The following is a 25,344-nucleotide window of genomic DNA, read 5'->3' on the forward strand; positions in this document are numbered from 1 at the left end:
TGAACTATGGGAAACAACCCAGTTCCTGCGAAGATGGCCGCTTCAGGGTCTTCAGGTCCTCAGCATCCCTTCGCAGCTCTTCCAAGTGAGAATTATGGGATTTTGGCCCCACCTGTGGAAATCAGATACACTCCAGAGCTAGATGCTGTACACCTAGCAAGTGAGGGCTTCATACTATTAGAACAAGCTGCCACAATCATCTGTGCAGTCTGCCCAGCTCTAAGGGACATGTTTTTGGAGGTACCATTTGCCACTTCCAAGTCTGATGCTCCAGCTCCATGGCTAGCAAGCACATATGGGAAACCAGAATCTCTGATTCCACACACAGGTTACTGATGAACAACTACAACACGACTCGTTTTGTATCATACAGTGTTCAACATTCTCATTGCAATATTCAGAGATTCTGGTGACAACAGACATTGCTCTGCCAAAGCCTATTCAGTGCTTTCAAAGCAGCCAGTAGCACTGCTCTGGTGCACATGCTGTATCCACCTTGAGAAGTCTCAACATGCTACATCTGTTGTGGCACAGTCATGTGTCACAAAGTGTTAGCTGGAATTCTATGTAGCTTATAGGCCGGGCTGCGCAAATGATGGTTCAAGTGCACATAATCTCAAGTGAGGTTCAAATGACCACACTAATACAGCTGACACATTTCTTTAGAGAATTTAATTCCATGCTGATGTTATATCTTGGAGTGATTGATGAGATCCCCAAGTTCCGTGAAGCATACAACGAACTCAAAGTGAAAACGGGGAGCTGGTTCCCCTATTCTAAGGCAATCTGCCACTCAAACACTTCTTGTTGCACCAATAGCATTCGGAAGCTTGCCCCTGCAGCCCTGCATTGCTCATGGGAAACAATCCCCACAATGAGGAACTACCGAGCTGGCAAACCCACAACTGGGGGTATGCCTGACAACAAGCTCAGTGAGGGCGCTTAGGGAAAAGCTCCCGAAGTCAGGAGGAGCATTCTTTACTCCGGAACAGCGTCACATCCTTGAGTTGTTTGGGGTTATAGGGGAGATCTTGGAACAGGTGTATAGGAAGTCAAGCAAAAGAAGAGCTGACCTGTCAATGGAAGATGATTAATCATTTAAGAGAAGAAAAAGAACTATGAAGCCTAATGCATCAGTGGGCCTGTTAGTGCAGAATTCTTTCTAGTTCTACGGATTTCGCAATATTCAAATCCTTGGTGGCCTTTGCCAGTGCCACCTCAGCGGGTGGTGAAGCTGGAGGATAGATGGCAGAGGTCTGAAGAAACGTGAAGTGTAGACAGGGGTGGAGACGACGTGACGTTTAGAAAAGACGAATACGGGAAAGACTGGTTTGGAAACTGATTTAAAGGGAATGAAGGGTTTGGAGGGATCTTATATTTTTGAAGACTGGAAAAACACATATGGGTTCTCTCAGTCACGAAAATTCCCGGGGCACTTAGAATGGATTGAAAACGCTCGCGTCCTCTCACCACCATTTCCCCGGCTGGGCTCCTGCGGGCCCCTGCGGCCCCCGGGAGAAGTTGGGGCGGGGTTTTTCTCCGGCCGCAGTTACCGGAAGTGACGCATCCTCTCGCGAGAAGAGAGACCCGCGAGCCTCGGCAGCCCGGAACCGGCCTCGGAACAGTGGCGGGACCTGAAGACTCTAGCCCTCCCGCCCCATGGAGCGGCCCCCGGGGCTGCGGCCGGGCGCGGGCGGGCCCTGGGAGATGCGGGAGCGGCTGGGCACCGGCGGCTTCGGGAATGTTTCCCTGTACCAACATCGGGTGAGGCGGGGCGCGCGAGGGAGCGGCGGTGGGTGTTCGTCAGGGCGCCTGTGGAACACAGTGACTATCAGTATGTGAGAGATTGGTGGTGAGACCTTGGGCAGTATTGTGGGCCAGTGAGCGTGTATGTGTGTGTCTGTGTGTGTGTAAGAGAGAGAGCGCACAAGTTGTGTTTGTGAACCTGGTGTGTGAGTCCGAGGTTGTACCAGAGGTCCTGGTCAGTGTGTGTGAGGTAGAGCTATTATGGGGAACTTTTGTTATGACTGTCAAAATGTGACAAAGTGTTTACTGAGCGTGACGGGTTCGTGTGTGTCCCTCTGAATGCAGGGTCAGGGTGTGTAAGGCAGACGCACATCAGAGTGTGTGTTATGAGCATAAGTGTGGGAGAAGATGGGCCTACCTGTTGGAATGTGTGTTCATGTGTGTACTTGGAGGCCTGTGATGTCTGTAGTGCTTGGAGTAGGTAAGAACGGTGTCATGGTGTGTCCACAGTTAAGCTTTTGGACGCATTGGGTGGGCTTCGGAATTGGGGACGCGTTCTAGGTAATGAACAAATGAGGATCAGCTGGTAAAAATGATCATGGCTTCACAAGGGAAGGAGATAGATTGAGGGTGAGGTGCTCTAGCAGGTGGAAGACAGTCAACATCAGACTTGGGAGTTGTGCTTTGATTTAACTGAAAATGTTTAACCATGGTAGCAACAGCTAACAATCATGTTTGAGCCAGTCTTTTGATACACCAATAAAAGTTATGAACCCTTTCCGCAGACAAATGCACAGATGCACACCCACACAACTCTATGCATTGCCGTTTGAGAGGGTCCGTGCTCTTTTGAAGGACATTCACAGACCTGTTAGGTTTATAGACCCTGGAATAATAATCCCTGCAGTATAGCTTTTGTTTTGTCATGTATGAAATGTTTATAATAATGTATGTACATCATGGGTCTGTTTGAGAGTTAAATAAGGTAATGATGTGTCTAAAGCTAAATAGAGTACCTGGCCCATGGTAAGCCCTCAGATGTTAGCTCCTGCTGCTGCTGTGTTGTTGCTATTGTCATCATCTTCATCATCATTAATTGACATTAAAAAAGGAAATGTCAAGGTAAAAGTGGTGTTCTCAAAGATTTTTTGTAAAAGATAAATCTGTGTGGAAAAACAGATGGGACAAGATGAACAGTTAAGGTATTACTAAAATGCTTGCATGGGCCTATGAATTAAGAAGTGGGTTGAAGAGGAGAAAGCATGATTTGCTGTCCTAAGAAATATGGGTGTGAGTAGAGAGCCCACCATATAGGGTGGGAGGTAGGGTAGATGGGAATCTACCTGGGAGGAATAGGCTTGTTTGTGTGGCAGTTGCAATGACAAATGTCACTGATATAACTGAGGACATTTTGTGAAGCAGGTTTCTAGATAGAGCATAGGAGGGAATCTCGGAGACAGGGAGAAAGGAAGGTGAAGGACTAAGGCATTAAGTACTTTGACAGCCAGACAAGTAGTAAATTTAATAATTTTCACCATCAGACATAAGGCACTCAAAGAGTAAAGAGAGGGAGCCGAATACTTCCAGCAGAATATTGACTGTGGTCTTGTTATCTAAACCTGCCCCTCAGTCTGGTCATAAGAAAAAGAAGTATGCATGCTAGCATGCTTATGTGACTGCTTTGCTTGGTCCCTGGCTGGGGATGGATGAATACATCAATTTTTTTAAAAAATTGTGGTAAAGTATAATATATAACATAAAATTTACCATTTTAACCATTTTTAAGTGTACAGTTCCGTAGCATCGTACGTTTACATTGTTGTGCAACAGTCATCACCATCCATTTCCAGAACATTTTCATCTTCCCAAATTGAAACTTTGTACCCTTTAAACAATGATAACACACCCCTCTGCCCCCATTTCCTCCTCCCCCCAACCTCTGGCAACCACCATTCTACTTTCTGTCTCTATGGAATTCATCACTTTTTAAATGGAAGAGATTTGGGTTCCTCTAGAATCTTAGAAATCTCTCAGGAACTTTCCAGATGTCCACAGTGACCCTTCCCCAGAACTGGGACGTTTGACAACTGAGTCTGTAGTGAGAAGAGAAGAAATCCTCTGTCATAAGACTTGGAAACAGCATCATTACCTTTTCACTTACAGCTTTGAGTTTACAGCTTTCAAGATCCTTGTGTTTTGGTGGAAGCCACGTCTCAATATTTCACCTATGCTTCTTAAATCACAACGAGAAAGGGAAAAGGATGTGAGATGGTTTATTTAGCTAATTACTGTGCTGGGTGCTGATGGTACCAGCATCAACAAAAACAGTATTTTCTACCCTCAAGGAAATTTCAAGCCTAGTGGGAAAAGTAGACACTTTAGGTACAATTTGGTACCCTATATAATGAAGGTATTGGTAAAGTGATGTGGAAGCATGGCAAAATAACCAAAGAACTCTTCCTAGGGAATAGGGTGGCACATCTCAAAACGTGTTTGGAAAAACTAACCTTGTGAAATGCTTTGAAAAAAGGACACAGTGATCAGTACGTTGTATAAATGCTGCATATAATATTTATTCATTTGGAGAGTCATAACCCACATTAGCATATTAAAAGCTCTGTGAAGTACTATAGTAAAGAAACTAATTTAACTTAGTATTTTCCAATTTTTTTTTTGTGGTTAAATATACATAACATTTGCCATTTTAACCATTTTTAGGTGTACAGTTCTGTGGCATTAAGTACCTTCACATTTTGTGCAGCCATCACCACCATCCATCTCCCGAATATTACCTTTTTTTTTTTAAACACAGAACTCTTCTTTTTTTTGTTTTGCTGGACATCCATAAACTTTCCATAGAACGTTCTTTATGAAAAGGTAGAGTGAAGAAGGCCTTCACAGAGTAGGTGAAATATAAACTGAGAAGTTGAAGGATCCTATAGGGTGGGATCTTTTCGAAATAGATAGCTTCCTGCCTTATTCATATATGATCATTTAGGACTTAATGTTTTTCATGGTTAGATTGACTCCCTGGTAGTAAAAGCTTACATGGGACCTAGCAACAACCGGGTACCTACGCAAAACAAAAGGTTGGAGGGAGGGAGGATAGTGGTTAGGTTGGATTGTAGTCTGTCCTAGTTCCTTACTCTCTCTCTATACATCAGCTGTCTTATCTCTAGCTATCCCCCATTTCAGACCATCCCATACAAGCTGTCTTGCTTCCTGTTCCTGGGCTGCATTATTACTGTTGCCAGAATGTGATGAGGTCTGGCTACTTCCTGTAATGTGCATCAGGTTGGGTTTGATTTCAGTTAGAATTGGCTGAATTACTAGTCATAGAGGCAAGAGCTGTTAGGTTCATTTTATAGATATGGAAATATACAATCATTGTTAAGATTTTTTAATGTCATTTGGAATGCAAAGATTAGGAACTAATTTTGGAGTTTTTTTTAATTAGGTTTGGTCATTTTTTTAAAAATAAATTTATCTTTATCTTTGGCTGTGTTGGGTCTTTGTTGCTGTGTGCCGGCTTTCTCTAGTTGCGGCGAGCAGGGGCTCCTCTTCCTTGCGGTGCGGGGGCTTCTCATTCTCTTGTTGCAGAGCATGGGCTCTAGGCGCGCAGGCTTCAGTAGTTGTGGCACGTGGGCTTGGCAGTTGTGGCTTGCGGGCTTTAGAGTGCAGGCTTAGTAGTTGTGGAGCACGGGCTTAGTTGCTCCGTGGCATGTGGGATGTTCCTGGACCAGGGCTTGAACCCGCGTCCCCTGCATTGGCAGGCGGACTCCGATACGTGGGCCTCTCACTGTTGCAGCCTCTCCCATTGCGGAGCACAGGCTCCGGACGCGCAGGCTTAGTGGCCATGGCTCACGGGCCTAGCCGCTCCGCGGCATGTGGGATCTTCTCGGACCGGGGCACGAACCCGTGTCCCCTGCATCGGCAGGCGGACTCCCAACCACTGTGCCACCAGGGAAGCCCCAGGAGGACTCTTAACCACTGCACCACCAGGGAAGCCCTAGGTTTGGTCATATTAAAACTATTTCTTGCTGTTGAGCTTGGGAGCCCTGCGTTATTCTCCTCATTCTAGTTATGCTGGAGCCTGGGGCCCTTGTTAGCTGTCTTGACTAAATTCAAAAAAGAGTTTACTGGGGAGACAGGGCCTTTGTATTATTCTAGCAGTATATATGAGACAGTGTTCTGAAGAGATCTGTTATAGGATCAGCCTCAGTGACTTTTTGCTTGTGTGCTTTGGTGTGTTTGAAGGTCAGTTTTAAAGCATTAGTTTAATAGTCTCATGGTTTACCTGGCAAAAGCATTGGCTCAAGAGAACTGTAGATAAATATGTTTAATTAGTAAAGCTAAAGAGTTTTGTTTCCCCAGGTTGGCATTTCTTTCTTAGCAAGTAAATCTGCACAAGAACCTAATTTATAATTTTCTGTTGACTTTCTATTTTGGCAGGAACTTGATCTCAAAATAGCAATTAAGTCTTGTCGCTTGGAGCTAAGCACCAAAAACAGAGAACGGTGGTGCCATGAAATCCAGATCATGAAGAAGTAAGTGTACTTGATGACTTGAGTTTCCCCAGTTTTGCAGCCCATCCAGATGTCATCATAGGGAAGGAGGCTAGGAATCCATTCTTCTTAGGATATTTTGACGAACATATTTTTCTCTTTCTCATTAAATATATGTGTTCTATTTCAAGTAATAACATCACATCATGCTTAGGTAGGTTTAGTTTAAAAAGTCAGCTATGTATTATCAGACTCAGCTTTCTGAGAGCAGAATCTGTTTCTTCTAGATCTTGGGCAGTGCTCGTCTATTACACTTTATAGTTAAATAACAATCACTACTCTCATTTCCTTACTCTCACCTACTTTGTTAAACAGTGTATCTATTGCTTTGTAAAAAATTATCTTCAAAGTTAGTGGCTGAAAACAACAAACTTGGTGTCTCACAGTTTCTGTGGTTTAGGAATTTGGGAATGACTTAGGTGGGTGGTTTTGACTCAGGATATCCCTTCTGAAACATCTCAAAATGTTGACTGGGGCTGCAGTCTTCCAGAGGCTTGAGTGGGGCTGGAGTATCCACTTCCAAGCTTATTTAGTGGCTGTTTGTTAGAGGCATCGATTCCTCACCATATGGGCCTGTCCATAGGGAAGTTTGAATGTCTTCATGACATGTCAGCTAGCTTTCTCCGAAGTCAGTGATCTGAGAGAGAGAGCAAGTTGAAAGCTGACATATCTTTATGATCTTTCCTCAGAAGTAACACTCCATCCTTTACAAATAATTTTTTTATAAATGTATTTATTTTATTTTATTATTTATTTTTGGCCGCATTGGGTCTTTCTTGCTGCACGCGGGCTCTCTCTAGTTGTGGCGAGCAGGGGCTACCCTTGGTTGTGGTGCACAGGCTTCTCATTGAAGTGGCTTCTCTTGTTGCAGAGCGCGGGCTCTAGGCACGCGGGCTTTAGTAGTTGTGGCACATGGGCTCAGCTGTTGTGGCTTGCAGGCTCTAGAGTGGAGGCTCAGTAGTTGTGGTGCACAGGCTTAGTTGCTCTACGGAATGTAGGATCTTCCCGGACCAGGGATCAAACCTGTGTTCCCTGCATTGGCAGGCGGATTCTTAACCACTGCGCCACCAGGGAAGTCCTACAAATAACTTCTATTTGTTAGAAATTAGTCACTAAATACAGCCGCTACTCAAGGGAAAGAGAATTAAGCTTTTGAAGGGAGAAGTGGACATATTTTAAAACCTCCATGGGTAGTGTGCTAATATGTACTTGCAAATAATTCTTCTAGTTGTCACAACAACCCTGAGTTTAGGCATTATCTCTATGTTATAAAGCAGGAAGTTGAAGCTTATAGAGTCATACAACTGGTAGGCAGTAAGAGTCTGGATTTGAAAAAATAAATAAATAAATAAACTGGTAATCTAGTAAAAAAAAAAAAAAAGAGTCTGGATTTGAAATAAGTACTTTCTGACTAAAGTGTTCTTGATGCACTATAATGGTTCTCAAACTTGGCTGTGTGGCAGAATCACTAGGAAAGCTTGTTAACAATATAAATCCTCAGGCCCTACACATGGAAATTCTGTTTCTTTAGGTCCCTAGGCCCTGGGAATCTATTCCAGTTTTGAGATCCACTGCATGATGATGATGATGATGATGGGATGATATATTGCTAAGGTTAAAAAAAGATGTTAGGAAATAATATATAATGTGATTTGATATTTATTGAAAAAAATGTATTTGTGCCCAAATTAAAAACTGGGAGGAAATATGCCAAAATTTTAATAGTGATCACAGCTGGGTGACACTGTAAGTGATTATGGGAGAGGTAGTATGATATAGGCTTTGGAGCCAGACTGCCAGATTTGAATCCTTACTTGACCACTTACTCGCTGTGTGATCTTATGTTACTTAACCAATTTGTGCTTCAGTTTTCTCCTGTGTGATGAAACTCTTAAAAAATCTACCTATAGTAGGATTATTGTGATAAGTAAATGAGTTAATGTATGTAAAGTGCTTACTACTTGGCATATAAAAATGTAATAGTAGTAATTGTGATAGTATTTTAATCTAGATTTTCTTGTTAACAAGTATTAATTTTTAATTATACAAATGAGAGATTAGAATATTATAAATAATGTCAGCCATTCTTCCCCTCACTGCCCCCCAATTAACTACCATTTCAAACTCAGTTCCTTTTCATTGGAAACAAATTTTTTATTATAATGTTTTCCCCTTGTTAGGTTGAACCACGCCAATGTTGTAAAGGCCTGTGATGTTCCTGAGGAATTGAATTTTTTGATTAATGATGTGCCTCTTCTAGCAATGGAATACTGTTCTGGAGGAGATCTCCGGAAGGTAGTGTGGATGTTTTGAGATGATGAGATAGTAAATCATGAACTTTAGCAGTGTTCGAATCCCACTCAATACAGTAGAGTAAGAGTCAGAAGTGTATGGCCTGTTCTCTGCTTTTGTGGCTGCTTTCTTACTATAGCAGCAGAGTTGAGTAATTGTGACAGATTATATGGCCTGCAAAGCCTAAAGTACTTACTTTCTGGCCCTTTGCAGGGAATATTTGCTGACACCTAATTTACAACATGCATTTTTTATTATTGGTGGTGGTGTTTTCAGGATGGGACTGTATTGATGGTTTTAGTCCACAGTATCAGTGTTTAAAGTGTTTATTAATAAGTTGTTTTCTCTGTTGCAAATCTTTCTTTCTGATCTCATTTTAAACCTACCATATGGCTATCTTTACATATTTATCTGTGAGATTTTTCAACTTTTTCGATTTCATAAACTTTCTCCCTTTATCTTTACTTGTATAAACCTTGTCATGAAATTTACATGTCCTCAGTATGGATTTGGTAATTTTCCTCCTTATATTTTCTTAATCATGACATTTTCTTATTTGAGTATTCTCTCAGAGTATAATGATTAATGATTAATATATCGGTATTACTGCCCAGCAATATTGGCAATATACATTTTTAGACTCTTTTTTTCTTTAGCTACTCAACAAACCAGAAAATTGCTGTGGACTTAAAGAAAGCCAGATACTTTCTTTACTGAGTGATATAGGTATGTAATCAATATGAAAATGCCATCATAATTTAATGCCCCTTTGGTCTATAAAAGATTCTATATACTACTTGGGAATTAGGAGAATTGTTGATGTACTGTACAAAGCATAGGTTTTTAACTATAAGAAACTTTATAAGAAATTTTTTATCTGTAAGAAATTATTAGAAAAATTTAACTATTACCGTTGATGCTAAGTTAAAATTAGGATATTTTGTTTTTTATTTTTTGTGTTTGGCTAGGTGTCCATTTGACTAATAGATGTTCCAATTGCCAGAAAAAAAAAACGGTGTGAAATGACCTTATTGAGTTGTACTCCTGCTCCCTCCCTGATTAACATAGTAACTTTATTTACCAGGGGCATTGCATCTCATGGGCCCAGGTTCTTTTAGGGTGAAGTCTCTTTTTAATCATGATTACTCCTGCAAAGTTCCTAAAATAACAAGGACGTAGGCCCTTGGAGGAAGTTCAAAAGCCCAGACTATGTTTCTCTGTATATTTTGATTTTGCTTCTTTTCTTAGGTCATGGAGGCAAAAGTCTAGTTGAAGAGGGTGATCTAGGTCAGAAGGAAAGGCTCCAATGATAAATACAGGGATTTTCTCAATTGCTTGTTCCATTTCTTTTTAATATTAATTTTCATAAGTTAAATGAATACATGTTACAATTCTGCAGTATTTGTTACTGTATTTTCTGTGGAGAAAATCTGAGCTTCTATTAAATCATTAATCATGTAGTTATGGTCCATATAAATTCGAGCATCAGAGCAGATCTGTACAAAATGTGAGATGAATTTTTTTTAATTCAGTGTTGTTTATTACCTGAAAATACATTTTAAACTTTATTTAGGATCTGGGATACGATATTTGCATGAAAACAAAATTATACATCGTGATCTAAAACCTGAAAACATAGTTCTTCAGGATGTTGGTGGAAAGGTAGGTAAAACCTGAAGAAATGTTCATGCCAATCGAATAGAGTCTCCATGATGTAGTTTAGTCTTTGAGGTTTGGTGCCCTCCGTAGCATTCTATACTTCATCCCAGCCCTCACTACACTGAAGTGTGGTTTTGTGTTTAGCTGTTTGTCTCCTCTGCTAATACAGTTAGCTCCATTAGAGAAGGACTACACCTGTCTTGTTCATTTCTTTTTTCCAGCACAGTATCTAGCAGAGGTAGTAGGCAGTGAGTAAGTAATTTGTTAATCCTTAACGAAGCACATCCAAAAAACACACACATCCTCGGTCTGCTTTAAGAAAAAAATATGTTTAAAGTATGTTTCTTATTTAAGAAAAACAAAACAAAACTCTTTCTCCTCCCCAAAAGTCCTAAGTTCTATATTTAATTAAAATTCAAAACCTTGAATTCTCAGATTCCTAAAAGAGTCAGCTTGAGAAGAACCAGAAATTGTGAATTGATTCCTGGAACGTATATTTTTATCAAAGTAATTAGAGCAGTTTTCTTGCTTCTGGTGCCCAAATTCCATTCCAATAAAGACGTAAAGCCAAGAATCTAAACCTTGAATTGGATTGTGTGGCCTTAGTAGTGAAGATAATGATCAGTTGGAGGTGATGAAACCTTGATGATGCATCTTCTCTTAGAAGCTCTTTGTGTATGCTTTGCACCAACTATTTGGGGTTTTTTTGTATCCCGAGACTTCAGGATATTCTTGAAGTTAGATAGGTGTTTACTCACATTGATCCACTCTAAAATGGTATGATGCTTCTTACAAGTTTGGAAGTTGCCTTTGCCTTCCAGTTTTAATGAATCAAGCTTATTCTGAATATACCAAAGTAAAAATTAATAGCCAGTCTATATTTAGTTTTTACCATATGTCAGACACTGTTAAATTATTTTCACTATTTCATTGAATCCTAATAGCAATTCTGTGAAGTAGGGATTGTTAGTAATACCATTACATAGGAAACTGAGAGAAGTTAAGTAACTTCATCAAGATCACATGGCTATTTAAGTGATGGAGCTCAGGCCTGAAACATGTTTGTGTTATTTCAGAGCCCATGCTCTTCACCACCACCCTCTCCAGAGCCTTATAAGGACATCATTGCCTTTCCTTTTCAAATTTCTTAACCATTTAATACTTAACTATTTTGCAGATTATGCATAAAATAATTGACTTAGGATATGCCAAAGATGTTGATCAAGGAAGTCTGTGTACATCTTTTGTGGGAACATTGCAATATCTGGTAAGACATGTATTGTTTCTTTGAATTTAAGTGTACAGGATTCTCATTCTTATTTCTGAAGGTCGTGAATATAATAGTTCAAAACTCATGTAGCTTTTCTCTTACAGTGTTGATGTTTAAAGCATTTTTTCTTTTTAAGGCCCCAGAGCTCTTTGAGAATAAGCCTTACACAGCCACTGTTGATTATTGGAGCTTTGGGACCATGGTGTTTGAGTGTATTGCTGGGTATAGGCCTTTTTTGCATCATCTGCAGCCATTTACCTGGTAAGAAATGGGAGAGAACTTTGGTATGATTAATGGGAATGGAAATTTTCAGTTGCCCACTTCCCCCCCAACCTTTCTTTAAATGGTATAATTGCTTTTTAACACATAATTGGATAAAATTAAAAGGCAAAAATTCTTAGTGTTTGTGAGAATCAGGTTGTCAACTGAGGTAGCTTTTGCTTTTATAGGCATGAGAAGATTAAGAAGAAGGATCCAAAGTGTATATTTGCATGCGAAGAGATGACAGGAGAAGTTCGGTTTAGTAGCCATTTACCTCAACCAAATAGCCTTTGTAGGTATGTATATTTTAGTTGAGGAAGTTTGCCTCAGTTTCTTCAGGGTTTTAAAAGAACAGTAGTAGAGTTGTTGTCTGTTTCAAACAGCATTATCCAGTGGAACTTTCTGTGATGATGGAAATGTTTTATATCTGTGCTGGCCACATGAGTATCTGAATACTTGAAAGGTGGGTGGTATGACTGAAGAACTGAATTTGAAATTTATTTAATTTTAATTAACTTAAGTGTAAATGCAAATAGCCACTTGTGACTAGTGGCCACCATATGGACAGCACAGGTCTAGTGGGAACAAGAACTGCCATTCAACTGATTGGCTTAGGTGCTAAGAACACTCTTGGGATACTGTGGTGAATGGGTTCCTTAGGGAATGGAACTGGATTCACCTGTTGGAGTTGCCGGTAACTTGCATATGTGGGTTTGGGGTTGTTTTTTTATGGAAAAAAGGCTTATCATGTGTCATTTCATGAATTATTTGAAAGTAAGATATAAAATGATGCAAATAATGACAAAGGAAATGGACAACCTGTAAAACTACCTTTTCTTTTTTTACAAAACTAAAAGAAAATTGGAACGTAATGAGTTTTATCCCATTTTTGTATGTTTTCTAGTTTAATAGTAGAACCCATGGAAAACTGGCTACAGTTGATGCTAAACTGGGATCCTCAGCAGAGAGGAGGACCTATTGATCTTACTTTGAAGCAGCCAAGATGTTTTGTATTAATGGATCACATTCTGAATTTGAAGGTTAGTTTGAATGGGGTCTACTTCAAAAGACTTGCATTGAAGTTAACAAACTTATTTGGAAAATGGGCATAAATATATTTTAATAATCTTTTCCTGATGCTTATATGAAAAAGATGATGATATTCTTAGAGTGGATGCATTTTTATTTCTTTAGTAAGCGTTCTCAGTTTTACTTTGAAATGGTCTTGTTGATTATTCCTTTGTAGCATCTTTTGGGTTTTCCCCTTTTTCATATTGGTACCATTTCATTCATTTAGGTCTAATCGTACTAGATTTGGTTTGGTGAGGAAGGTTCCTACCTGGCTTTCATGCCTCTATATTTCCTTTCCATCCTACAGTCCATGCAACATGAACTGCCTGTCTCATCTTCTGAAAATGCTTTTTCATTCTCCTGTCCAGGAAACTTAACAGTTCTTTCTTGCCTACCAAGTCAAGTCTAAACTGATCTGCTTGGCTTTTGGGGGCTTTCTTAATTCAGGTCCACCCCATCCAAGTGCTTGTTTCGTTTCTCTTACCCTTTACTTCACTTAGGACCAGCTTGTCACTGCTCCTTATGCCATCAAGTCCATTATGCATTTTTGTGCTTCGACAGATGCTTCTGCCCAGACTGATACCTATCTCTGTGTATCTCCTCACCTACACTGGCATGTATTCAACTTTCCTTTTCTCTGAATGGTCTCTACTTCACAGTTTGTCATTTAATCATTTTTACTATTATATATTCTCTAATTGTTTCTCATCTTCCACTCATGCCTCTCTCTACAGATTGTCTTTTCAATGCTAGGATTGTTTTTACTACTTTTATTAACAGTTGTCTACCCTACCACCACACCGTCCCTATGCCAGCATTGTGTACAAAGCAGGGCATGCACCAGGTTCTCAGTAAATATCCAGTGATATGAATGAGAGGTTCTATTATGCTGTATACCCCAAAACAACTCTCATCTATGGTCTTTTCATATTTGTTGATTGCTTGTAGCAGGTAGCATTTCTAAAATTGAAATGAGAAAGAACTAGTCATATAACGTTTTACTCTCATGTTGATATACTTTTTTTTTTTTTTTTTTTTGTGGTACGCGGGCCTCTCACTGTTGTGGCCTCTCCCGTTGCGGAGCACAGGCTCCGGACGTGCAGGCTCAACGGCCATGGCTCACAGGCCCAGCCACTCTGCGGCACGTGCGATCTCCCCGGACCAGGGCACGAACCCATGTTCCCTGCATCGGCAGGCAGACTCTCAACCACTGTGCCACCAGAGAAGCCCAATATACTTTTTTAAATAGGAACTTGAGGCCATGTTGGTGTCATTCTTGGCTAACATTGAAGAGATATCTGATATCATGATTTGGTTTTCTTCTACTGTGCCAAGGAATAAATCATCCCCCAATGTGTTAGACAAGCAGGACTTGGTGACACTCTTTAGTTCTTTGTTGCCTTCAAAAAATTTCGGTTTTTATCTCAGATTTTTTTTAGCCTTGTCATGGTAATCAGAGCATCACTTTTACTTGGAAGGGGTCTGTGAGCATGTGCTTGTTGTAGAGCATGGGGAAAGAGTCCTCCTATGTGTTTTGTGGTCTATAGGCTTTAGTTCAGTTTGCAACACCACGGTTTGCATATCTGTGAATCTGAGCAAATATATATATATATATATATATATAAAATATATATATATACACACACACATTTATAGCTCAGGTACAGTAATGTCTTCTTTAAAAGATCAATATTATTTTGAGGTTGTACAGAATAAGGTATGTGTAGGGTACTATTCATAGTAGTTCAGGGATGCTTCCTAGACGTAATAATAGGACTGAACTTTGAAGGATAAGTAAGTGTTAATCCTGGGAATGGGCAGGAGGAAAGATTTACAGGCAGGGGAATGTCATGCACACAGAAGCATGAACTGCAAAACAGGTTGGTATTATTGCAGGGCATTTTTCTGAGGTGTTTATTACATTGTTCAAGGAGGGAATGGCATATTTTTCCAACTGTTTATTATGAAAAACTTTAAGTATGTAGCAAAGTTGAAAAAAGTGTACTGAACATTCTTTGCCACTAAGAGTCTCTCCTTAGCTTTCTCTTCTTCCATATTACTTTTCTTCCTTTTCTTTGGCAGTCTCTCCAGTTGTATAACTTTAACTATAAACTGAGTATGGATAACTTCCAAATTTATCTCCTTAGTTGTGACTATACAACTCTGCAGAGTATTTATAACTACACTTGGTGGTCCCACTTATCCAAGACATAATTCATTAAAAACTGAGCACATTTGCTCCGTTAATTACTTCTGCAGCTTTTCCTGTGCCTCTTACTTGCACTGTCACCCTTCCAGTTACCTAGGTCGGAAACTTTGGCTATCTGACTATTCCATGTTCTTCAATTTACATATCCAATTATTTTGTGAGATGTATCTTTTGAATGTTTTAACAATTCTGAACTTGCCAGGTTCTCAATTTAGAAAGCCTTCCATAGTTCCCTTTCAAAGTCCAAACTCTTAACATTGGTATTCAGAATCTACCTTGGTCTCATTTCATCCTGCACTTCCAGGCTTAGCTCCTGTTATGCCCTAAGGGGACATCATTTTAGGTACATTTGAACTGAGTAATTTTTATTCTCTGATTATGCTCATCCCCTTCTACGTCTCTGCCTACCTTGTTGTTTTCTGCCTAGAAGAACCTTTCTTCTTTAATCTTTTCTTGTTCTAATCATTCTTCCTTTTCAAAGTTTAGCTCAAATAGTGCGTCCTTTATAAAGCATCCCTCTCCTCCCACCAAGTAATCTCCTTTGGAATTGGCACAATATTTTACATCATTACAGTACCTATTGCATTTTGCATTGTATTTTAGTTCTTTCAATGTTTCTTTAATATCTTTTATTTGACTGTTATCCTATGGAGGGCAAGGATCAGTAAGTTACTCAATTTGCATACCCATTACTAGTACAACACACTAAATAGTATGTACCATAGTAGGTACTTATCAAATATTTGAGTGAACAAAAAGGTTAATTTAGGTTGTATTTCCTCACGCTTTCTTTTGCTCCCTTCTAGCTCGGCTTTAGTAGTGGGATGCTATGATCACCCCACCCTAGTTTGAAATATACCCTGTATAAAAGTAAATGTCCACCTTAGGATTTTCATACTAAATTTCTGCTATTGTTCTTAGTGGTCACTGTCACAGTGTGAAATCTGCCTAGGCCAGGATGGAATGGAAGATCTCAGCTGGTATGCTTGTACTGTAATCCATGTCAACTTGGAAGATTACCTTCTCTTCCCCCCACCTTTTTTAAACTTAGAAGGTTATTGTATATTAAAAGAAAATTAGTGCTTTACTTCTGTAATAAACGTTTCTAGCAGAGATAATTTTAATCATTTGTATACACTGGTCAATATAAGGCGTTGGGGAAACATAGGTATTAACTTTGTATGGCTTATCTAAGGACAGTAGAAGGAAAAGGATTTAAAATTACGTTGTGTTCAAAAGACTGACCTCTAACTCTGTGGCTGTCCTTGGTTACCGGGGTAGAGCCCCACCTAACTCAGTCTCACACTTACTTGGCCTATATCAGGCTACTTTCATTGGGGCTTTAGGCAAGAAGTTCTCAGAGCTCTGGTTTCTGTCTTTGCCAAAATGGAGATTAGAAGATCTAATTAATAGGATGTTATGTGAAAGCACTTAACTTGTTGGCATCTATTAGGCAATTCATAAACATTTCCTTCCAGGTCAGTGATATATTTCTCAAAATAAGTGTTACCTTTTTATTTATTTATTTATTTATTGAATTTTTGAATTTTATTTTATTTATTTATTTTTTTATACAGCAGGTTCTTACTAGTTATCTATTTTATACATATTAGTGTATATATGTCAATCCCAATCTCCCAATTGATCCCACCGCCACTACCCCTCCCCGCCACTTTCCCCCTTGGTGTCCATACGTTTGTCCTCTACATCTGTGTCTCTATTTCTGCCCTGCAAACCAGTTCATCTGTACCATTTTTCTATAAGTGTTACCTTTTTAAATTGGGGGTTTTATTTCTTGATTTTGTACATCCCTAGAACTTTGAAACTTTATTCTTTGGAACTAACATCTGTTGCAGTAGAAAAGTAAACTCTATCTTCAGTTTTCAGACTGTCATTCTATAATTATAGAAGGAGATCTCACTTTGGAAAAGGAATGAACCTTGTTTAATGCAGAGATAATGCCTTTTGCTTAAATTCTCTTTAGTATCTAGCACTGAATCTTTTATGTAGCAAACGATCAATACTTATTTCTCTTTTTTCTTATTTAAACAGATAGTACACATCCTAAATATGACTTCTGCAAAGATCATTTCTTTTCTGTTACCACCTGATGAAAGTCTTCATTCACTACAGTCTCGTATTGAGCGTGAAACTGGAATAAATACTTGTTCTCAAGAGCTTCTTTCAGAGACGGGAATTTCTTTGGATCCTCGGAAACCAGCCTCTCAGTGTGTTTTGGATGGAGTTGTAAGACAATTCTAATATACCTAGAGTATAAGAAGTCACAGAGGGATTGCATGCCCTGCGTTTTTGATGTATACTTGGAATCCTTTGGGGGATGGTCCACATCTTAGAATTCTTCTTTTAGTTTTATCCTACTCATTACGCTTATTGCTTTGCAAGGTGAAAAGGTAGAAAGGAAACATTTGTTGTTTTGAACTATGCATGACTTTCTCTTTGGTGCCACTTCCCTCCTCCCTTTTTTTTCCCCCCTTTTTTTTTTTTTTGTTTTGTTTTTTTTGCGGTACACGGGCCCCTCAGTGTTGTGGCCTCTCCCGTTGCAGAGCACAGGCTCCGGACGCGCAGGCTCAGCGGCCGTGGCTCACGGGCCCAGCCGCTCCGCGGCATATGGGATCTTCCCGGAGCGGGGCACGAACTCGCGTCCCCTGCATCGGCAGGCGGACTCTCAACCACTGCGCCACCAGGGAAGCCCTTTTTTCCCCTTTTTGTACTAAAGCCTAGAACCTTCAAATTAGACCAGCAGTCTCATAGGTCCTGTCAGAGGATAGATGGATGGTAAAATATGATTTTGGTCATGACTTTTTTTTTTTTTTTTTGCGGTATGCGGGCCTCTCCTGTTGCGGAGCACAGGCTCCGGACGCGGAGGCTCAGCGGCCATGGCTCACGGGCCCAGCCGCTCCGCAACATGTGGGATCTTCCCGGACCGGGGCACGAACCCGTGTCCCCTGCATCGGCAGGCGGACTCCCAACCACTGCGCCACCAGGGAAGCCCTCATTGACTGTTAATATCCATTCTGTCCACCCCAGAAAAATCACTAATTTACTTTATACCTTTATAGATTTGCCTTTTCTGAACATTCCATATAAATGGAAACATATAATCTATAATCTCTTGTGTCTGATTTCTTTCATACTGTTATATTTTTGAGATTCATTCATGTCATAGCATATATCATTACTTTATTCCTTTTGATTGCTGAATAGTGTTCCCATTCTATGGATATTGTTGTTATGACTTTTTGCTTTTGTCCTTTTGGGTTTGGTGATTGTTTTCCACTTTAGTCCATACTACAGTTATTTATTTATTTTTCCTAAACAGAAGTTTAGACCTTAAATCTGTGAGATGTATGCTAATGAAACTGACTTCACCATTGGCATTTCAAAGTAGGAAATCTGGTGCTTAGGTACTCAGAGAACCTAGGATTTTCAAGGATCTTTTTTCTTAATTGTTTGTTTCTCTTTCAGAGGGGCTGTGATAGCTATATGGTTTATTTGTTTGATAAAAGTAAGACTGTATATGAAGGACCATTTGCTTCCAGAAGTTTATCTGACTGTGTAAATTATATTGGTAAGTATAGTTCATTTACTGACTGAGCTTTAAATCTGAAATAATATAATTTTGACTCAAAATGACTAGTAGAAATGGTCCTTTGGTGTTTCTGTTCTGTGTCTCATGCTTCAGGTTTCTATATGTGGTGAAAGATGGGTTTGTATGGTTTGAAAGGTGAAGAGGTAGATTTTAAATCACCACCAGATCCCTCATTTGGGAGAAGACTTACTTTCCTGTGGATAGGGTTCTCACATATAAAAAAATGAATCTTCACTATTAATTAAGCCCACTTTTTAGTTTCTCCTTCATTATTTAAGTGTGTTCAAATACTTCATTTTATCCTATGAATACTGCTTAACATTCAAATGATTTCATTTATCCTGAGAGAATTATTTTCTTTTGAAGAAGTTAAGTGATCAATTTCTGTCTACCCAAAACTAAAAACAAGCACAAAATTATGAAATCAAGAACAAAATTGGGCATAGGGCTGAAATTATATAATCCTTCCTTTTCATTAGTTTTTTTTTAAAGCAGTTCTAGATTTATAGAAAAATTGAGCAGATAGTATAGAATTCTTATGTTACTCCCCTCCCCCACAGATATAGCTTCCCCTATTGTTAACAACTTAAACATTAGTATGATGCTTTTGTTACGATTAATGAACCAATATATTATTATTAACTGAAGTTCATACTTTATTCAGATTTCTTTTAGTTTTTAATCTGATGTCCCTTTTCTGTTCCAGAATCCCATCCAGGATACCACATTACATTTAGTTGTCATGTCTCCTTAGGCTCTTCTTGGTTGTGATAGTTTCTCAGATTTTCCTTGTTTTTGATGACCTTGAAAGTACTGGTCAAATATTTTGTAGGATGCCCCACTGTTGCAATTTATCTGATATTTTTTCTCATGAGTAGGAAAATGGATTTTTGAGAGAAAGATCACAGAATTCAAGTGCTGTTTTCTTCACATTATGTAAAGGGTACATACTGTCAACATGATTAATGACTGTTAGTATTGGCCTTGCTTACCTGGCTGAAGTAGTGTTTGTCAGCTTTCTCTACTGTAAAGTTTAGTCTTTCCCCCCCATTCCACACTGTACTCTGTGGAAGGAAATCACTATGCAAGAACCCACACTTAAGGAGTGGGAGTTATGCTCCCCCTCCTTTAGGGTAGAGTATCTACATAATTTATTTGGAATTCTTTTGCACACAAGATTTATCTCTTTTTTCCCATTTATTAATTTATTCAATTATTTATTATATCAATTTGAATTCATGGATATTTACTTTATATTATGGATTATAATCCAATACTAGTTTATTTATTTTGTTGTTCAAATTGTTGGAGCTTACATTAGGAGCTCTTTCAGTTGGCTTCCTGTGCCCCTTTTACTTACTCCATCAATAAGGGTGTTTCGGTTTTTGGTTTTTTAAGCACTTCCTTACTTTCTGGCACCACAAGGTATTCCAGGACCATCTTTTAAATTTCCTGCCCTAGTCCTAGAATCGGCCATTTCTCCAAGGGGCCCTGGTTCCTTTCATTTTAATTGAGAATAGTATTAGAAACCAAAATCTGGATACTTGGCATGATACTTGGGGTATCATTTCTAGGCCTTTTCAGACTTTATTTTTGACAGTATATGATTTTTTTTCCAGGCTCTCCTCACCCAGACTCTTTTTTTAAAGGTGTGGGTTTGGTTTTGTTTTGTTTGTTTGGTCTGTTATAGGAAGCCTCAGGAGTAAGTGTGGGTATATAAAAACAGAAGAAAAGTTATTTGAGGCTATTAATCATTATTAGAGGAGGCAAAGATTTTTCCAAATACACAGCTTTATTTTTTTGAAGTCTGTTTCAGATAATGTGTTTTCTCAATATGAAATCCAGTGTAGTGACCTTTCTCTGAAGATTTTCATTGGAAAAGAATGACAGAGAATATAATTGCCACCTTAAGTATGAGATGAATCTCTCTTCAATCTTGGAGAATTTTATAATGTTAAAATGGAATTTCACTGAACTTAATATATATACCTGCCATGGTCTTAGAAAGAAGCATTCCCTTTACCAAAGAAAAGACAAGAGATAATCATAAGTAGATAATTTCATAAGTCTTACATTGAGGAAGGCATTTCTTATTAAGCTGCTATTTACCCTGTAATCATATACTGTAAAAAATAAAGTTTTCCTGAAGCTGGGTTGGTAGTCCAGGAGATGAAATTTGTTATTCAGAAGCAGAAAAGACTGTGGCAGATTGTGGAGGACGTGGGACTTGATTTAGATCTTCAGAGAAATAAAGAATTTGAATTAGTGGAGAGGAAAAAAGAGTATTCCAGGTTGGAGAGAAGCAAGGAAAAAAAAGACTGGAATAATTGTAAGCTTTGCGATTATGTAGTAATTATGTCTTCTTCATTTTTATTTCCCCTTGTATCTGGAGGGTTCATGTTAGGTGTACAGGTGCTCGGTAAATGTACATTGACTGAATGAAACAGTAACAAGTGGTTCTTTCTAGCATCTGTTTCTAGTATCTATGGGAATGCTATTTGTGTGGACAGGAAATCACAAAGAATAGTAAATGAACTCTAGAATCTTAAAAAGTAACTCCCCTCTTCTTTTCCCCAACTTCTTACACATAGTACAGGACAGCAAAATACAGCTTCCAATTATACAGCTGCGTAAAGTATGGGCCGAAGCAGTGCACTATGTGTCTGGGCTAAAAGAAGACTACAGCAGGCTCTTTCAGGGACAGAGAGCAGCAATGTAAGTGGATTCTCTTGTTTATTTACACGCACAATGTCATGTGCATTAATGCTCAAGAATTAATTTTGCCAGTTTTCACTAGTCAATATCCCATGCAATACTATATACTGGGCCAATTTGAAATGTAATATTCTGATCAGACTTGTAGAATTCTTACTAATGGTCTGAAACCATCTAGTTGCAAAAGCTTGACAGTAGTTCCTGAACAGTCCTAGTATAAGAAGATTGTTTTATCAGAGTATCATGGGCAGGAAGTCTTTAGAGACCAGATTCTAGAGATCAGCTGTTTCTCATAGAAACATAGGCTTTAGGCTTATGGATTTGAGTCTTTAAACTTTTGTCTGGTGTTTCTGAAATGCTTATATCTTTTTTTTTTCTTGCTCTGGTTTAGGTTAAGTCTTCTTAGATATAATGCTAACTTGACAAAAATGAAGAACACTTTAATCTCAGCATCTCAGCAACTGAAAGCTAAATTGGAGTTTTTTCACAAAAGCATTCAGCTTGACTTGGAAAGATACAGTGAGCAGATGACTTATGGGATATGTAAGTGTTGGGTAATGTATTTGAAAGAAGTGTCTAGTCTCTTAAAGCCATTTGCTATGTTGCCTTCTTCTTAGCCAGTTGTTTCACTTACATTCATACTAAAACAAGAGAGAGGACATCTCAGATCATCATAAACCCTGTTTGGTTTGAATGTTAGTTGTTTTTTTTTTTTTAACCTTTAGTTGAGCAACTTTATTTCCCCCCTGCCCTCCCTCCCCACCTCCCGTCCCCACCACCACCACCACCACCACCACAGTTGGGCTAAAATTGTTCAGCTTCAGAAAAATACAAAAATGATTTAAGAATTTGCAATTGTCAAACCTCATTTAGAAAATAGATACAAAGTCTGTATTGGGGTGACTTCATAGCCTGGGAAGTCTTAAACTACTTATCTTTCTATAAATAATAACACAAATAATTCCAGAGTTTTTGTTTCCCCCAAACAACCTGCCGTGAAGTCCCACTGTTTTTTATTGTATGCAGCCTCCAGTTTTTCAGTATTTCACTCCAAGTTTATCTCCCTTCAGATGTACTAAGGAAATGTGAAAAGCAGAGTTAAAATTCAAATAATAAACCAAAAGGGTCACCTTCAGCATTTCTATTTTCTTTCATGAAACAAATCTTTTTTTGGGAAATAAATCTGGTTTGTATATTTATCTTGAGCAAGGCATGTGTATTTCAGAATAAATGATCAGCAGTGTCTAGTTGGATAAATAAGTTTACCTACTAAAGCAGGTTCTATGATTGATGTTTTATTTCTATTTGTATATTATAGGCATTCTGATGAATGGCAAAACATTATAATTCTTTTATCAAATTATCTTTGACTTGTCAGTTGTATATCTTATACTGCTGTTTAAAAAGAGTGATGTAGCCCTATGTGTGCTGATGTTAAAAGATCACTTAGGTCTTTAACGGCAGCAATGTTTTAAGTTGGGGAAAAAAGCAAAGAAGGAAAAGTATATAGAGATGGTCCCATTTGTGAGAGAAAAGGATATGTGTCTATGTTAGAAATGACTAACAAAGGGATCCCTGAGGGTGGAGGATGGATGGGAAGAGAGAGACTTTTCTTTTTATACCCCAATATAGTATTTGATTTTTTAAGAAGATCGTGTTCATGTATTACTTTTAAAATGTTCTTTCTTTTTTTTTTTTAAAGAGAAAATCATCTGTGTTGGCTTCCTAGGGTTGCCATAACAAATTGCTATAAACTGCGTGGCTTAAAACAACAGAAATTTATCATTTCACAGTTTCAGAGGCTTGAAGTCCAGAATCAATGTGTTGGCAGGGCTGTGCTCTCTCTGAAACCTGTGGAGAAGAATCCTTCCTTGATTCTTCCTAGTTTCTGATGGTTTGCCAGCAATCCTTGGCATTCCTTGTCTTGCAGCTGTAGCACTTAAATCTCTGCCTCTGTTGTCAAATGGAGCTTTCCCTTCATGTGTCTGTGTCTGTGTCTCTTCTCCTCTTCTTCTAAGGACACTAGTCATACTGGATTGAGTCCATCTTAATTTAGCTAATTGCATCTGCAGTGACTCTATTTCCAAATAAGGTCAAATTCTGAGGTACTGAGTTAGGACTTCAGCTATCTTTTGGGGGGGACAATTCAACTCATAACTCTGTTTTTGATGTTGATATGGCAAGGAGATGGGTAGGTCAGTAATTAAAGCTATGGCTGTTTCTGAGATAACCAATTAAGACTTTTTTTTTAGCCTCAGAAAAAATGTTAAAAGCATGGAAAGAAATGGAAGAAAAGGCTATCCACTATGCTGAGGTAAAATCATTGAGCTCACTTTGTGTGCTTATTAATTCCTGAGGTCTTCCTTAGAAACTGTCTTTGTAGAGTATTTTTCATGTCATTCCTGAATATCAGCTAAATATCTAGTCGATACTTTGTATATATAGAGGGAAGTACCATAGTGGATGAAAACCAAGGCTTTGGGCAAAAGAGACTAAATTGAAGTCGCACTGAGCTTTAGTTTCCATATGATATTATAGAGACTGTACCTTTTTTTAATAGGGTTATACAGATTAAATGGGAGTGAATAACAGATGGTAGTTATCACTGTTATTTTTATGACTGGTTTAGATAGGATGGCTGGACATCCTGGTTTACCTGGGACAGTTTCAGTTTATACCTGTCTTGCCATAATTATCAATAATACTCTCAAAATTATGCTAGTTTGGACAATAAATTATATGGTCACACTAGGTATAAATCATTCTCTAGGTGGCAGATTCCTTCCTTACCCAGTACATCTGTCTGTGGTCCCACTAAGTTGTTGCTCTTCTTGATGCCAGCACTTCCCTGAGGACATGGGTGGGGCAGTTGGTATCCTGGGTTGGGGAATCCCATGTCTTTATCTTTCTGCATCCTTATTCAAGGCAGTTGGGAACAAGAGGCAATGAAAATCATAGAACTGAGATGCAGTGGTTTTGATGGCCACTTTTTCTTGTTAGTGACACTTCTATCTTTTTGCTTCTCAAGAGGAAAAAGAAAATGCTAGTAGTCTACTGTTGTCAGGAGAGAAAAGAGAGAAGCCTAGGAATAAGTTGGTGCTCATGTGAAAATTACATGTCATAATCCGAAAGATAAAAAGGCTTCACCAAAATCAGTGTTTTACATTAAATCACTTAGTTCTGTTACTGCAGCAAGTCATTCTCTGAGTTCTTTGTGTTGTGTGGTGGTGAGCCTGTCATTTCTTTTGTGTTTCATCATATTTTAGGTGGGTGTCATTGGATACCTGGAGGATCAGATCATGTCCCTGCACACTGAAATCATGGAGCTACAGAAGAGCCCCTATGGACGACGTCAGGGAGACTTGATGGAATCTCTGTAAGGGTGAACTCATGTTGTTGGTGTTGGTGTCTGTAATTTTTGGTAGCAGATTATTCGTTCTTTGTATTTCTGGCAGATTAAGTCCATATGTGATTCTTTTCTACAGTTTTCCTTTCCCCAAATATATTGGCATCATATTTAAAAAGGAAGTTCTTTCTTAGTCACAGGAAATTTTGGAAATAACTCTTTGGGTTGACCTTTGCTTTTTAAATCGAAGCATCTTTTCATATGAGTGTTAAGAAATTTTCAAGTATTCTAAATTACAAACTATTTCCCTATTTACCATACTTCTGGTTCAAGGAAGATATTGGCTATTAGATTCCCTAAATAAGGTTAACCTCCTAAGTGTTTTGATTAGAAACTTGAGATTTTTTTCTCTAATCACAGGTCATAATTTTTTCCCATTTAAGTGTTTCTGGTGCAAGGATATTATATATGTGATAGTAGATCAGAGCAGATATGAAGTATTAATATATTAAACTTTACATCTTAAGATCTTGCTTATTACCCAGTGAAATGCTCTGTAAAATATTCATTGGCAATATGTACTTGCTTTAAAATGAGATC

At 38.7% G+C, this 25,344-nt stretch overlaps 1 protein-coding gene across 1 annotated transcript in view; it reads left to right on the top strand.

Moving 5' to 3' along the window:
- Positions 1-1,598: 1,598 nt before the first annotated feature.
- Positions 1,599-25,344, top strand: part of CHUK (component of inhibitor of nuclear factor kappa B kinase complex) — a 35,929-nt gene continuing 12,183 nt past the window's right edge. Inside the window, exons 1-15 of the mRNA XM_079899762.1 lie at positions 1,599-1,764; positions 6,199-6,293; positions 8,492-8,606; positions 9,260-9,329; positions 10,177-10,265; positions 11,440-11,529; positions 11,669-11,793; positions 11,982-12,089; positions 12,698-12,833; positions 17,126-17,320; positions 18,560-18,662; positions 21,275-21,398; positions 21,790-21,941; positions 23,651-23,712; positions 24,665-24,774. Of these exons, the coding sequence (XP_079755888.1) occupies positions 1,660-1,764; positions 6,199-6,293; positions 8,492-8,606; positions 9,260-9,329; positions 10,177-10,265; positions 11,440-11,529; positions 11,669-11,793; positions 11,982-12,089; positions 12,698-12,833; positions 17,126-17,320; positions 18,560-18,662; positions 21,275-21,398; positions 21,790-21,941; positions 23,651-23,712; positions 24,665-24,774 (1,679 nt within the window). The 5' untranslated portion in view covers positions 1,599-1,659. The remainder of the gene's footprint in view (positions 1,765-6,198; positions 6,294-8,491; positions 8,607-9,259; positions 9,330-10,176; positions 10,266-11,439; positions 11,530-11,668; positions 11,794-11,981; positions 12,090-12,697; positions 12,834-17,125; positions 17,321-18,559; positions 18,663-21,274; positions 21,399-21,789; positions 21,942-23,650; positions 23,713-24,664; positions 24,775-25,344) is intronic.

The sequence above is a fragment of the Stenella coeruleoalba genome, assembly GCF_951394435.1.
Source record: "Stenella coeruleoalba genome assembly, chromosome: 16".
NCBI lineage: Eukaryota > Metazoa > Chordata > Mammalia > Artiodactyla > Delphinidae > Stenella > Stenella coeruleoalba.